The following is a 12738-nucleotide window of genomic DNA, read 5'->3' as shown; positions in this document are numbered from 1 at the left end:
AAATCCATCCATTGATAAAAGCATTCTACTGGTGAACAGTTTTTAATACAAAACGTATTATAAAAAGTGCATGTGATCTTATAGAAATGGACTCATCTGGCCAATCATAGTATTTGATTTTGGATGTACCATGAGTCCAATATCATTTTAGGATAAAGTTCTATCTCCAGGGGAAGAAAAATCATAGGTACTTAATAAGTATCATTAGTGGGTATATCCATAACCTAGACATAGTCACACATCTTAGTTCATTTGACATACTTCCCCAGTTGTGTTTTAATTAAATTATTGTTCTATTCTGGAATTCAATAGTTCATTATTCTTAAGAGGTTTGGCAAAATCATTTTCAAAGAGAACCAAATTATTTTAAAGACAATAAATGTTCCTTTTAAGTTCTTCATGACTTTTCTTTCAGGATGCCTGCTGGCTTAGAGAACAGGTTTGAATCCATCTACACAGTGTTTGTAGACCAGGCCTTCCACCAAGAGATGCAAATATCTCACTGTTCCAAAGGACCTTTCCTCTCCAAAGTAGAAAAATTAATAGTACCTCTCCTAGCCCTAAAATTTATTACAGGACAATGTGAAATAATATGTAAAATAAAAAGAATAGCTCATTCAAATTCCTCTGGTCTCTTTGTTATGAATACTTTCCCCAGCTACACAGAGTTGGCAAAGTCTGGATATAACTGGAGCTGAAGGAACTAAAATGGCTTTTGGTAGAAGAAAAAGACTTAAGAAGGTCAATTTAGATTTACTTATGAGGGGGGAAAAAAAAGAGTGAGAGTAGTGCTTATTTTGTGTGAGGTTTTGACTTAAGCACTCAGACACGTGTTATCTCAGCGAATCTCCACATCCCCAGGAGTTAAGCACTGTTATTGTTGTTCCCATTCTTTTAGAAATGAGGAGCCAGGATAGCTCAAGGCTAAGCAGTAACAGCCGGGATTCATCTAGCTAGTCTGAGCCCACCAGGACTCAGCTGTTTGCCTCCTCTAAAACTCCCTCTCTCGATTCTCTCAAACCTCTAAGATTGATTATGTGTCCATGCAGTTTCATTTGGTGGCATTTTTGCACTGGAAAAAAAAAGTATATTAGATAAATTAGAATTTTCCCTGTAGTCAGAAAACAGAATAACTACTATTCCCAGAAAGAGGCCTATTGAGATTAAACAAACAAACAAACAACAAACAAAAAAATAAAACAGGTTAAGATACTCAGATGCAGCTTAGTATTAGATACTTAGTTAAGATACGAAGATGTAGCAGGGCACTGTCCTTGGTATCAGGATGTTCTGGAGTGTCCTGACTCAAGTAATACAGAGAAATTGGGGGCTTGAACCTGTTGAATTCACTTTGATTTTCTCATCTGTGAATGGAGGACTAATCTTGATAGGAAAAAGGGAAGGAGGAAGCTAAGAGTGGGGGAGCTGGTGGAGGCAGGAGTGAAGAAGTAGCAGTTCCAAAGAAATGGCTGCTCCTCTCTCAGGCTTCACATCCCACTGTGTTTCTTGGTGGTCGTTCCTTCCTGAGGTTACAGGATAAACAAACCCGGCACACGTTGTAAAATCCTCATGGCAAGGCACTCCTGGGGTTTCAGGCCTCTCTAGGGCTTTGCTACTTGGTCCAGCTAAGAGGTATCATGTGTGTTGTTGTTGTCCTATCCTCTACCATTTAACCCTTTCCCTCTCTCAGAGCATTCCTTCAAAGAAGCCCACCTCCCCTCAAGAGACAGATTGTCCCCTTCTTCACTCTTTCTATTTGGAAAACAAACGCAAGCTATGCACGGCCTTGAGCATACGCCAGTCTCTGAGCCACCAGTCTAGTTCAAGAAAACTGGGCGGGCAGCACGCTCCTAGCTCCGAGGCCACGGCAGCCTCCAAATGAATGATTCCTCAGACCCCGCAGGTCCTGGAAAGTCAAAGAAGAAAAGGAATTTGGGCTAATTAGCTGAACATCTTTTAGGCCAAGAAGTAGAGTCTTGTGGGGCAATTCTTTACAACAGTGGGGGTTTCAGTGCATTGAAAACTTAATTTAAACTTGAGATCGGCTAAGACAATCTTTAGGAACAGGACAGTTAAAAGAGAAAGCAAGAGATGGAGAAGAGAGGGATTCCTTCAGGATAGTCTTCACTTCTACCCCAGAGTGTTAGGTAATACATGAGTTAAGAAAAACAAATGCTCTTCATCCCCGTACATAATTCTTTAGGAAAACACCCAAATAAATGGGCTTGTGTGGTGTCTGAGTTAGAACATGGCCCCTCTTTCTTCATGTTCACAGGTCCTTAAGCAGTTTTTCAGCTGAAGCAATTTACTCATATTGAAACTTGACTCATATAGAAACTTATCTTTTAATATTACAATGCCAGAACCCTTGCACACTTTACACATGTCATTCCACATTTAAAAGATATCTTTGGGGTACACAATTTTTTTTAAAAAAAAGTATTTACAAAAAAAATTACACTCAATCCTACTATCTTTTCAATGCAATGTTTCCACTTTGCTTGAGACAGGAATGAACTTCTTTGGAACATGGCACACACATCCCCCCTCAAGAAAAGATCACGGTCATAAAATGAAATATATTACAAAACCAATCAAACAGAAACAAAGGCAGGCTGCTAGCCCTAAGCCACTGGCTGTTCCACAAATCAAAGCCCCGAAGCCCAGGGCTTTCTCAAACGGAGCGTGCCCAACAGTTTCCGAGAAGTTCTTTTGTGCATTTGTCTCCTTCCCTTTACATAAGCTCCTGGGTCTAAATTCCTAAATATTCCTGTAATGGGACCTGAGCTAAAGGATTAGGCGAAGCGGGGGCGGGTGGGATCTTCCTGCAGCGTGGAGAATGTCCCGAGCGCCGGCCCCCCGTCACTTCTCCACCACCTCCTCGGCGCAGGCGAGCTTGCGTTCCTCCGAGGAGATGCTGTCCACGATGGAAGACAGGCACCGGAGGCTGCTCGAAGCCGAAGCATCGATGCTCGACCCTCCTGCAAGCAAAAACACACTCAGACACACATCGCCCTGGAGGGATGCTAGGTCCTCCTGCAAGCAGAAACACACACACACGCACGCGCGCGCGCGCACACACACACACATACACACACACACACAAACACCGCCCTGGGGGGAGGTGGAGGAGGAGGGACCCGGCAGCTCCCCGCCTGGTGCACGGGATGACCCAGACGGCCCGGCACCCCTAGGGAGACCCCTGGTCTGGGGTGGGGGGCGCGTCTCTTCTCTCGCACCAGCCCTTTCTGCTCACAGCGAGCACCCTAGCCCTGTCCCCCGAGATGAGATGCCCTCGAGCGCGGCCCACGGCCCTTTCTTTCCCGTTACCTTCTTTGGCACTTAGCACGAGCCCCCTGGAATGATCCGAAACACTTGGCCACTGGGAGCTGCAGGTGCTCAGGAAATCCGCACCCTCCAGCTGAAGGGAAACCAAGGCAAACAGATGATTAGGAAAGCAACATCGGTTACGGGGGGCGGGAGGGGGGAGTTTGAGCTTTGGAGGAGGGGGGTGTCGCCCCAGCTCCCCCAGGCACGGGACACGTTTCCTGCTTCATGCCGGCACCCCGTCTCCACGGGTCACAGGGGGTGCATTGGAGAGGGAGCGAGGGGGGAGGGTGAGGAAGGGGGCCCGGAAAGGAGGCCGAGCAGCTGGAGGTTAAGGCCCTCGGGAGAGCAGCTCAGCGGTCTTTGCAATCAGGCCCCTGCCCCGGCAGCAACCGGGCTTACATTTTCTTGCTTGGGTCTGTAGCTGAAGGGGTCCACCCCCAGCTCCTGCATTTTCTCCTGCTGATCCAGCCGCTGCAGCAGGTCCTGCAGCCGCTCGATGTAGCTGATGGCGCTCCGCAGAATCTCGACCTTCGGCAGCCTTTGGTTGGGGTTGGCCACAGTCCTACGCTTCAATGCCTCGAAGGCCTCGTTGATTTTCTTAAGCCGCCTCCTCTCGCGCAAAGTGGCCGCTTTGCGCCTATCCGTGGGGGCAGATTTTCTCTTGCAAGTCTTGCAAGCCCAGATCAGACATTGGCCAGGGCAGTGGGGAGGTTGCAGGCCCGGGGGCGCCAGGACGTGTTCCTCTCCGCTGCTGTCGCTCCCAGCTTCTGGGGGCATTTGGTCCTGGCAGGGGGAAAGGGTACCATCACTCCCTGGATACAAAGGAGAGCCTTCTGCCACTTCTAATGGCTGCAGGGTAACATTTTCACCGTCCAAGTAGAAGAAATAGGAGCCAGTTTCGAAAAGGTCCATCATCATGTTCTCCTCCTTGGCCTCTGACTCCGTCTGAACTGGGTGATGGTCTCAAAAAACCCAGAGGAACCACCCAGATGGCATTTAATTAGTGCGGTGACATAAGTCGCCCTGGCTTTATATATAGTAGCTCCTGAAACTCAATCCAACTTTTAGCTGTCATGGAGCATCAGTCTTCCAAAGTGATTACAGCCAGTGCTCTCTAGAACATCGACTTTGAAAGCAAACTGAGAGGTGTTGCCTCAGGATAATGGGACTATCTATATGCAGAACAGGTTAAAACAAAAACAGAGATCTGCATATTGTAAACAAAGCATTGAATGCAGCCATTCCTACAGTTTTGATGCAACTTCAAAACAACCGGGGATTAACACTACCCTATTCCCCTCCCCCAGGCGCATCGCATCTCAAGTCTAAGTATAGACCCATGATGAAAGATTTCAAAGGCAATCGCCATTGCTCCAAAATAGCCTGGTTAATATTTGCAGAGTGGTTCAGTTCTTTTTCTCTCTCCTGCCTGTCAAAAAGATGCTATCCCTTTGATTAAAACCATTACAGTCCTTCAAAGGTACACATGACTGTCAGGCTTCAGCCTCACTAGGAGCAGGTAAATCTTTCCTCTCTTTTACTAAGGTTGGTAGATTGGGAGCTGGAGGGGCGACTGAAGGGTTCTCATCTATCTTCCTTGACTATTTCTTAGCTAGCAGGGGAGGGTGGCGGCAATGAAGCTCTGAATTCTCTTGCCCTTCATGGTGAATCAGAAGCTCCTGTGACAGAAGGGGCAGGGCAGAGGATGACCCTATTGCTGTGTGATGTTTCAGGATTCAGAGGAGTCAAGGGTGCCTTTGTGGCAGGCACTGTTCTAGCACTGGGCTCACAGCATTGTCATTCAATTTCTAGCTCACTCACATTCTTTGTTTCAAAGGACTCAGGTGAAAAATGTAGCCACCAAGATACAAGCAAGGAGATAGACTTTGTAATTGCAGCTTCGCCCATGATCCACTCCACACTGGCATGGTTCTCCATACTAGCATGGTACTTGGGGAGCTTGTACAAGAATCAGGGTGAAATAGGAGCTCTAGATGGCCAAGAGTTCCTGTAAAGTCCAAACTAAGTTTATGTTTATTTTTGTGTGTATAAGTACTATGTTTTGATTTCTTCAAGATCGTAGTGGTTACTGTAAAGCATTTTGGCAAGGATTTGTTTTTTATTTTGTTTTGTTTTGTTATTTGGGCCAAAGCTGGCAGTGCTCAGGGCTTACTCCCAGCTCTGAACTCAAGAATCACTCCTGACAAGGCTTGGGGTATCATATGAGGGGTGCTGGGTCAGCTGCATGCAAGGCAAGTGACCTACTCACTGTTTTATTGCTCTGGAACCTCAGAGAGGATTTTGTTAGATAATTGTATGCATATGAAGCAAAATCTTCATTAGCTTGATGAATATTAGTAATAATTTAAAGTATAAGGCTATGTGAGGCCAAGACTCCGTGTGTAAGTGCATGTGTTTGTGTGTGTGTACATGTGTGTCTGTGTGTATGTGTGGTGTCGGGATAAAACCAGGGCCTCATACATGCAAGGCAAATGCTCTAGCACTGAGGTACAACCCTGGTTGGAGACCATTTTATTTAAAGGAAATAAATCCCAGCTTCACTGTTGAAGAGGCTTAGTTTTTTTTCTCATTTATTATTGTATTTCTCCCCATTCCCCTCATACCTCCACCTCTGTTTTTGCTGTTGTTGGTGGGACAATTGCAGGTCACACAGATACTTGGATAGGGTGCTCACATGCTTGGCTGTGGTGCTCACTGCGGTCATGCATCTTAGTTGGGGTTCTTGCTGGTGCTTACTCATTTGCTTGGGCACATCCTTATTGCAATGCGGACAGATGCCAAGGGCCCTGAGACATGCTTCTTCTTTTCTTTCTACTGCTTTCCTGGGCCGAACATTGGAGTCGCAGTGCTCACGCACACCTTGCTGAAGTGCCCCAGAGATTGTACAGTCTGTCACTGCACTGAGTACCCAAAGAGCAGGGTTGTCACTCAGTGCGGGAAGGTGGCACGGGGGGTGGAATCGCTCCTCATGTTCACAAGGCAATCATTCTTTGCCACTGCACTATCCCCTAGAACCTTGCCCTGTTCTCTCTCTTTTTTTCAATCATATTTCCCCCTCTTTTCCTTTCTTTCCTTCTTTTTGCAGCCTTTCATTTTCATCATAGATTTTAGGAGAGCACTATCCATCACTAAAGAGCCTTTAGGATTAACAGTCAAGTTTGGCTTGGACCTTTAGAATCTAAAAATTTAGTGTAGTCCCTATTTTTATTTTTTGAAAATATAAGGTCATTTTATTCTTCTTCAAGCTATAATAACTGTACGCTCATTAATACTCTAACAATGAGCGACAATGCAACAAGTCAATTGTCACATAACAGAATAATGACTGTAAGTTAGAGTCAAATCAAGTATTCTAAAAGATGATTTATCATGTTTCTTTTCTGGATTTTTGGTGGGCCACAACTTCCTGTGCTCAGGGCTTTCTCCTGGTTGTGTGGCTCAGGGATCAGTCTGGGCAGACTTGAAACACTGTGGAGTGTCTGGGATCGAATCAGGCGTGGCTGTGTGTAAGTCAGCGCCTAAGAAAACTAGTGTCCTTTCTCCAGCCCCACAGTCTCTTTCTGCTGGGCTACAGACCTGGGGTGTTACATTTTGACATTTGGTGACATTTATGTTTTATTATTGTACAGATGAGTAATTTTAATAATATTTGAGAATAATTTTTAGACTTTTGGGTCAGTAGAAAGCATAGAAAAGAGTAATCAGAAACCAATTCTCTTTCATATTTGATAGTATATACTGTGGAGTGATAGCTCCAACAGCCTAGGGTATAATTTAATATTTGTTGTGGAAAATTACCTTGTGTTCTTAATCATACTTTATGTCACATCTTGTAATGACAATTGAAATCTATTTTATAACCCAAACAATTATATATATTTGTAAATGTATGAAAATAATAATATTGTTCAAATATTCAACATCGATTTTTTTGCAACTCACTGAAGTGCCAGATAAGTATCTGTTTTGAGTGTGAGAAATAAGCCTGAAAACAGGATATGGATTACCTAGAATATAAGCTTTTGGGGATTATGAGAATTTAGCCAACTTAGATATCTCAAAGTTTATTTTTATTTTTATTTGCTACAAGGATAAAAGACATCTATAGTCTCAAGGTTGAATAACCACTGTGAAACTATAGCTAAAATACTGCATAAACAATATAAGTACTTTTCTTACTTGAAATAGGAATAAGGAGGAGGAGTTAGAAAGATGTTACTTCTAGGAAATCTTCTAGAATTGAATAATAGAAAAAAATCTTGAAGCAACTGACATTCTGAGATCACTAATTTTTCTAGGGTGTCAAGTAGACTCTAATCATGTGAACCTGCTAAATCTATAAAACATATTTATTAGTCATCTTTTTTTCTTTGTTTAATTTTCACTTTGGAGAAAAAGTGATCCCACTATGTAAACAACAGATTCTAGAAAAATATATATAAATTTTGTAGTGTGATCAAGAGCAACCACCATTTCAGTGGTGATTTTTCCCACTTTTTTTTTTTTTTTTGGTAAATCAAATGTTCCTTCTTAATTTCCAAAGCTCTTTTCTCAATACTCCCTAAAACCTAGGTGAAAACAGTGTTGTCATTCACCTTGGTTTAAGAAGACTTTTCCCGGGGGGAGGGAAAAAAAAAAAGAAAAAAAAAAAAGAAGACTTTTCCCTTTTTGTTTTTTTAAAGATTGGGATTGGGATAGGAGGAGAGATAGGAAATGCTAGCTTGGGAAATAACCATCCTTTATTAGATTAGGTAATGGGAAAATGCCCACTGATTCCAAACAACTAACTAATGAATTCATGGAACTCAATCTGTTTATAAAATGTGAGCTGCCTGTAATTGCAATTATATTATTTCTCCGTAGAATTTGTGGATACAGACTTTGACATGTGATCAAAACAGGTTTATGTAAACTGTAATTCTCTAAACCTTAGATAGTTTAAATGCATATTTTAAAGCAAATGATAAGAAAAGTATAATAATTTTTTTATTACTGAATGATTAAATAGTTGATTCATGAAAAATCTGAAATAGATACAATGGAATGCTTTCAAATGACTTATCACTCCATTATTTATTGTTCCTCCATTCTTAATTATGCATTTTGCTCCCATCATCTTAAAAAATTGAATATATTTATTTGTTCTCTATAGAAAGGAATTGGAGGAGAAGTATGATGGCAACTCTGTCAATAGGGGAACTTTAGCTGTAAGCCTTTAGAAAGGGAGGATATGTAATGGAAAAAGAACAGAACTTTGAAGAAAGGCAGAATTTAAGTTCAAGTCATTCTTAATGATATGTTACAAGACTTAATCTTATGAGGCATATAATGCACATATAATACATGCATCAGTCTTTATGTCATCATAAAATGACATATATTGAGTCTATGATCTAGAATTGCATCCCCTAAAAGTTAATTTCCCTTCTTTCCCAAAATTTATAAGCAAATAATTAGAAATCTAAAAATCTAGATTAATGAGAGAGATGACTAAGATAAATTTAGAGATTTACTTGAATTAATAGTACAATGGAAGTGAAAATATTGAAACTAATGACTAATAATAGTGTTCAGTGTATTTATTCCCTGGATGAATTTTCTAGTTTACAGACCTGCAAGTCACCATTTAAAAAAGACCGCACAAGTGAATAGCTAAAGTAGTAGATTTTAAAGAAAGGAATTTGATTGATTAGAGCATATAACCATGAAAAGTTGGTAATGAATGGGAAGTTTGATGAAGGATGATCTGGGAACAGAGGTTCATGAGATGTTGGATTTCTATTTCTAGGGATTAAAATTCAAACTTTTTAGCAAACATGTGGACTGGCATGATGATGACAAGGAAGAAACAGACACAGATGAATCTGTGTATATAAAGATGTTTTTATACCTAATACTTGAGTATATTATTGCAAAATTGGGTTCAAGAATCAGTTACAGCTCTAGCGGAGAATATAGAACCAAGTCTCAGTAAGTGTTTATGTTTTTTCCAATGCTGTAAAGCAGTAAAAGGGAGAAAAATGAGTAGAAAAAAAGAAAGGGCAAAAGGAAAGTAAGAAATATATTGAAACTTAATCCAACCTGCAGCAAAAGAAAGATCAATTAGCAAGACTAGTGAGTAGCCTAAAGAAAATAAGGTGTAGAAATGGCTAAATGAATGAAAGGAAAAATTCAGAAGAGGCAAATTAATACTTTAAACTTGTGGTTGCTAAATAAGTAAGACGAGCCAATGCACCTGTAATTTACCTAATCTGCAAACAGTTTGTGCCCAGAGATTCCCGAACACAGTGGTAAAAATAGTTTTGCACTTAGACTGACAAGAACATCAGAGTCACTCTGAGGATATGGAGGAGGGGCATGAACCAAGCAGAGGAAAGGGCAAGATTGTTTTTAAAATCCTCTGAAATCTTCAGCTGGCAACAGTGGAATAATAATACAGTAATGGAGAGGAGAGGATGGGAGGGGAGGGAAGGAATGGTGAGAGGGGAAGTCTGGAGGAGGGGCAAAGAAAGAAAAGAGGGAAGGAAGGAAGGAAGGAAGGAAGGAAGGAAGGAAGGAAGGAAGGAAGGAAGGAAGGAAGGAAGGAAGGAAGGAAGGAAGGAAGGAAGGAAGGAAGGAAGGAAGGAAGGAAGGAAGGGAAGGAGGGAGGGAGGGAGGGAGGGAAAGATGCATCCAAGACAACCAAAGGAGGAACCAGAAAAATCTCATCAAATCAAAAAATATTTTTTCACTCGTTGGTCTCATCCCAAATTCCTTCAATCTGGAAAGCTTCCATAGAAACTTATGTTCAGTCTTTTATTTCTTACCTTTTAGGCATAATTTCTGAGTAAAGAAACAACGAATGTTCTTCCTTGGAAAAACATAAAATCTTAGGTGTAGGAGATGGCATTTCAAGTAAGGAGCTTGCCTTGCATGTGGCTGACCTGAGTCCGATCTTTAGTACTGCATATGGTACTTCAAGCACCACCAGGAGTAATCCCTGAGCACAGATCTAGAAGTAAGCCCTGAGCATAGCTAGGTGTGGCCCTGACACTCCTCCTCCTCTTATTTATTAATAACAAATAAATCACTGTCACTGTCATCCCATTGCTCATCAATTTGCTCGAGCGGGCACCAGTAACGTCTCCATTGTGAGACTTCTTGTTACTGTTTTTGGCATATCGAATATGCGAGATACTCTCAGCAGCTTGCTGGGCTCTCCGAGAGGGGCTGAGGAATCGAACCAGGGTTGGCCGCGTGCAAGGCGAATGCCCTACCCTCTGCGCTAATAAGAAATAAATAAAATAAAAAATGAAGTCTTCTTTTATTTTATTTTTACCTTTTTCATTTAGGTTTAGGCATTTCTGAATGAAATCTGTGAACTCTTAGGTTATTTTTTTAAGTATTGCTCAAAAGTGCATGACACACTGGCGAAGGTTTGTTTATGACAGGAACTCATGAGACTTCACTTTCAGCCCCTAAACTGGAATGATCCTGGGCAAATCAGAATGAATTGGTTACACTACTTGTGAAAACAAAAGCATGTGTAGTTTCTTTTCTTTAAAAAAATTTTTTTCAGAGAAGAGATTTGATGACAGATCTAAGTACTAGTCCCTGCTCTACTACTCTCAATGCAAATTAGCAATATAATTTCTAAATTCTGGTTCATGAAGAAAACAATAATCCATCTACCACTACAATAAATTATTCCTTTTCCTGTGTGACCCAAAATTTGAGATGGTATAATATTACATAATGTACATTTTTCACGATCTGAAATTATATATAAAAATGATATTTATGCCTTTGTAGCACATGTTTTTTACTTAAGATATTACACAAACATTTTCCATGGTGCTGCATGTAATTTACAGAAAAATGACTGAGATATGTAATATTTTAGTGTTGTTTTCATCCTTTGAAAACTAAATGTGTTGTGGCATGAGCATAAACAGATGTATCAAGTAAAGAAAGGTTGGTCAAGTATTTTGTTACTACCTTCCAACTGACTAGTTATGACATATTGTCCAAAATAGTTGGTGTGTTAATGCCTATGTCAAAGCCCACTGTGACAAATAGTCACCACTGTACAAACACATTCATTCCATAATGTTTGTCTACCAGTTTGGGAAAAAAAGGCTGTTTAATCAGATGTACACACTTGTCTCACTTTTTTAAAAAGAAGTTCAGAAAATTTTGCATTCATATTAGATTTTAGGATAGTAAATATTGAAAAGATATCAAAATTTTTCATTTGTTAAAATTGTGTTAAATCTGGTTCAATATGACACTGGTCACATCAAAATTAATCATGTTAGACTGTATCTTTCTGATTTGATGATTTGTGAAAACATTTTTGATTGAAAAAGTTTTGCTATATAATTTCACAGTTTAAACTTTATTAAAATATTTAAATCGATATTTTATTTTCCTAAGTTAGGTATAAATTATGATATTTATGCTGTCTGACATTATAATAGTGTATTGGTAATTTTAGAAAGCAATCGAATTATACATAGAATAAAATTATATGTGCTATATAATGAAAATAATATGTAAATTATATATTGCATATATATATAGATTTATAAACGTATAAGCACTATTCAATGTTGAGAAAAATGTGGCAAGCCCTGATTTGAAGTGCTTAATGGTTTTTGTTTTATTATTATTTTTTTCAGTGTTGGGAATCAAACCAGAGCCTCAAACATTCAAAGCAAACATTTGCCTCAAACATTCAAGGCAAATGCTATAACATTAAGTGATATGATAACCATATCACTAAGTTATTTTCTTACATGCTTTAAGTGATTGATCTCATTACAACTTCACATTGTTTAACTCTGTATGTCATAAACAATTAACTCATCTTAGAGTGGGAGAAAACAAGAGGAAGAGAAGTTAATCTCCTTGCTTAAAGCCTTATGCTTATAATTACATCCTGGAGCACATGAGCAGTGATGTGTATAATAAAAAATAAGGTGTAATTTTAAGTTTCCTTATAGAGATCAATAGAAAAATACTTTTCTTTTCACAACATACGTCAGGACAAACAAATTTAGAACATGTTCTAGTCTTTATTTGGCATATTACAAGATGACATTCATTTCTCTAGCAAAGTGCCTAAAGTGTCAGAGTTTAGAGCTTATGATTGAAGTTTAGACTTGCAGTCTGTCTCACTGGGAAAAATAATGAAATATTGAATTTCTCCACATACACTATGGCATGGATTGCAGTGATTGCACAGCAGGTAGGGTGTTTGCCTTGCATGCAGCTGACCCGGGTTGGATTCCTCCGTCCCTCTGGGAGAGCTCAGCAAGCTACCAAGAGTATCTTGCCCGCCTGGCAGAGCCTGGCAAGCTACCTATGGCGTATTTAATATGCCAAAAATAGTAACAGCAAATCTCA

The 12738-nt window shown here is 40.2% G+C and overlaps 1 protein-coding gene across 1 annotated transcript; it reads right to left on the bottom strand.

The window, feature by feature from the left end:
* Positions 1-2373: 2373 nt before the first annotated feature.
* On the bottom strand, positions 2374-4248 carry MYF6 (myogenic factor 6). The gene is made up of 3 exons (XM_004602699.2): positions 3730-4248; positions 3331-3421; positions 2374-2981 (listed from the first exon to the last, which is right to left on the bottom strand). Exons 1-3 carry the CDS (start codon positions 4246-4248, stop codon positions 2863-2865), a joined length of 729 nt encoding a protein of 242 aa, XP_004602756.1. The 3' UTR covers positions 2374-2862.
* Between the last annotated feature and the right edge of the window lie 8490 nt (positions 4249-12738).

This window comes from Sorex araneus, chromosome 10 (assembly GCF_027595985.1).
Source record: "Sorex araneus isolate mSorAra2 chromosome 10, mSorAra2.pri, whole genome shotgun sequence".
NCBI classification, from domain to species: domain Eukaryota; kingdom Metazoa; phylum Chordata; class Mammalia; order Eulipotyphla; family Soricidae; genus Sorex; species Sorex araneus.
Note: the sequence above shows the minus strand (reverse complement) of the source record. Positions and strands in the feature narration are given on the sequence as shown.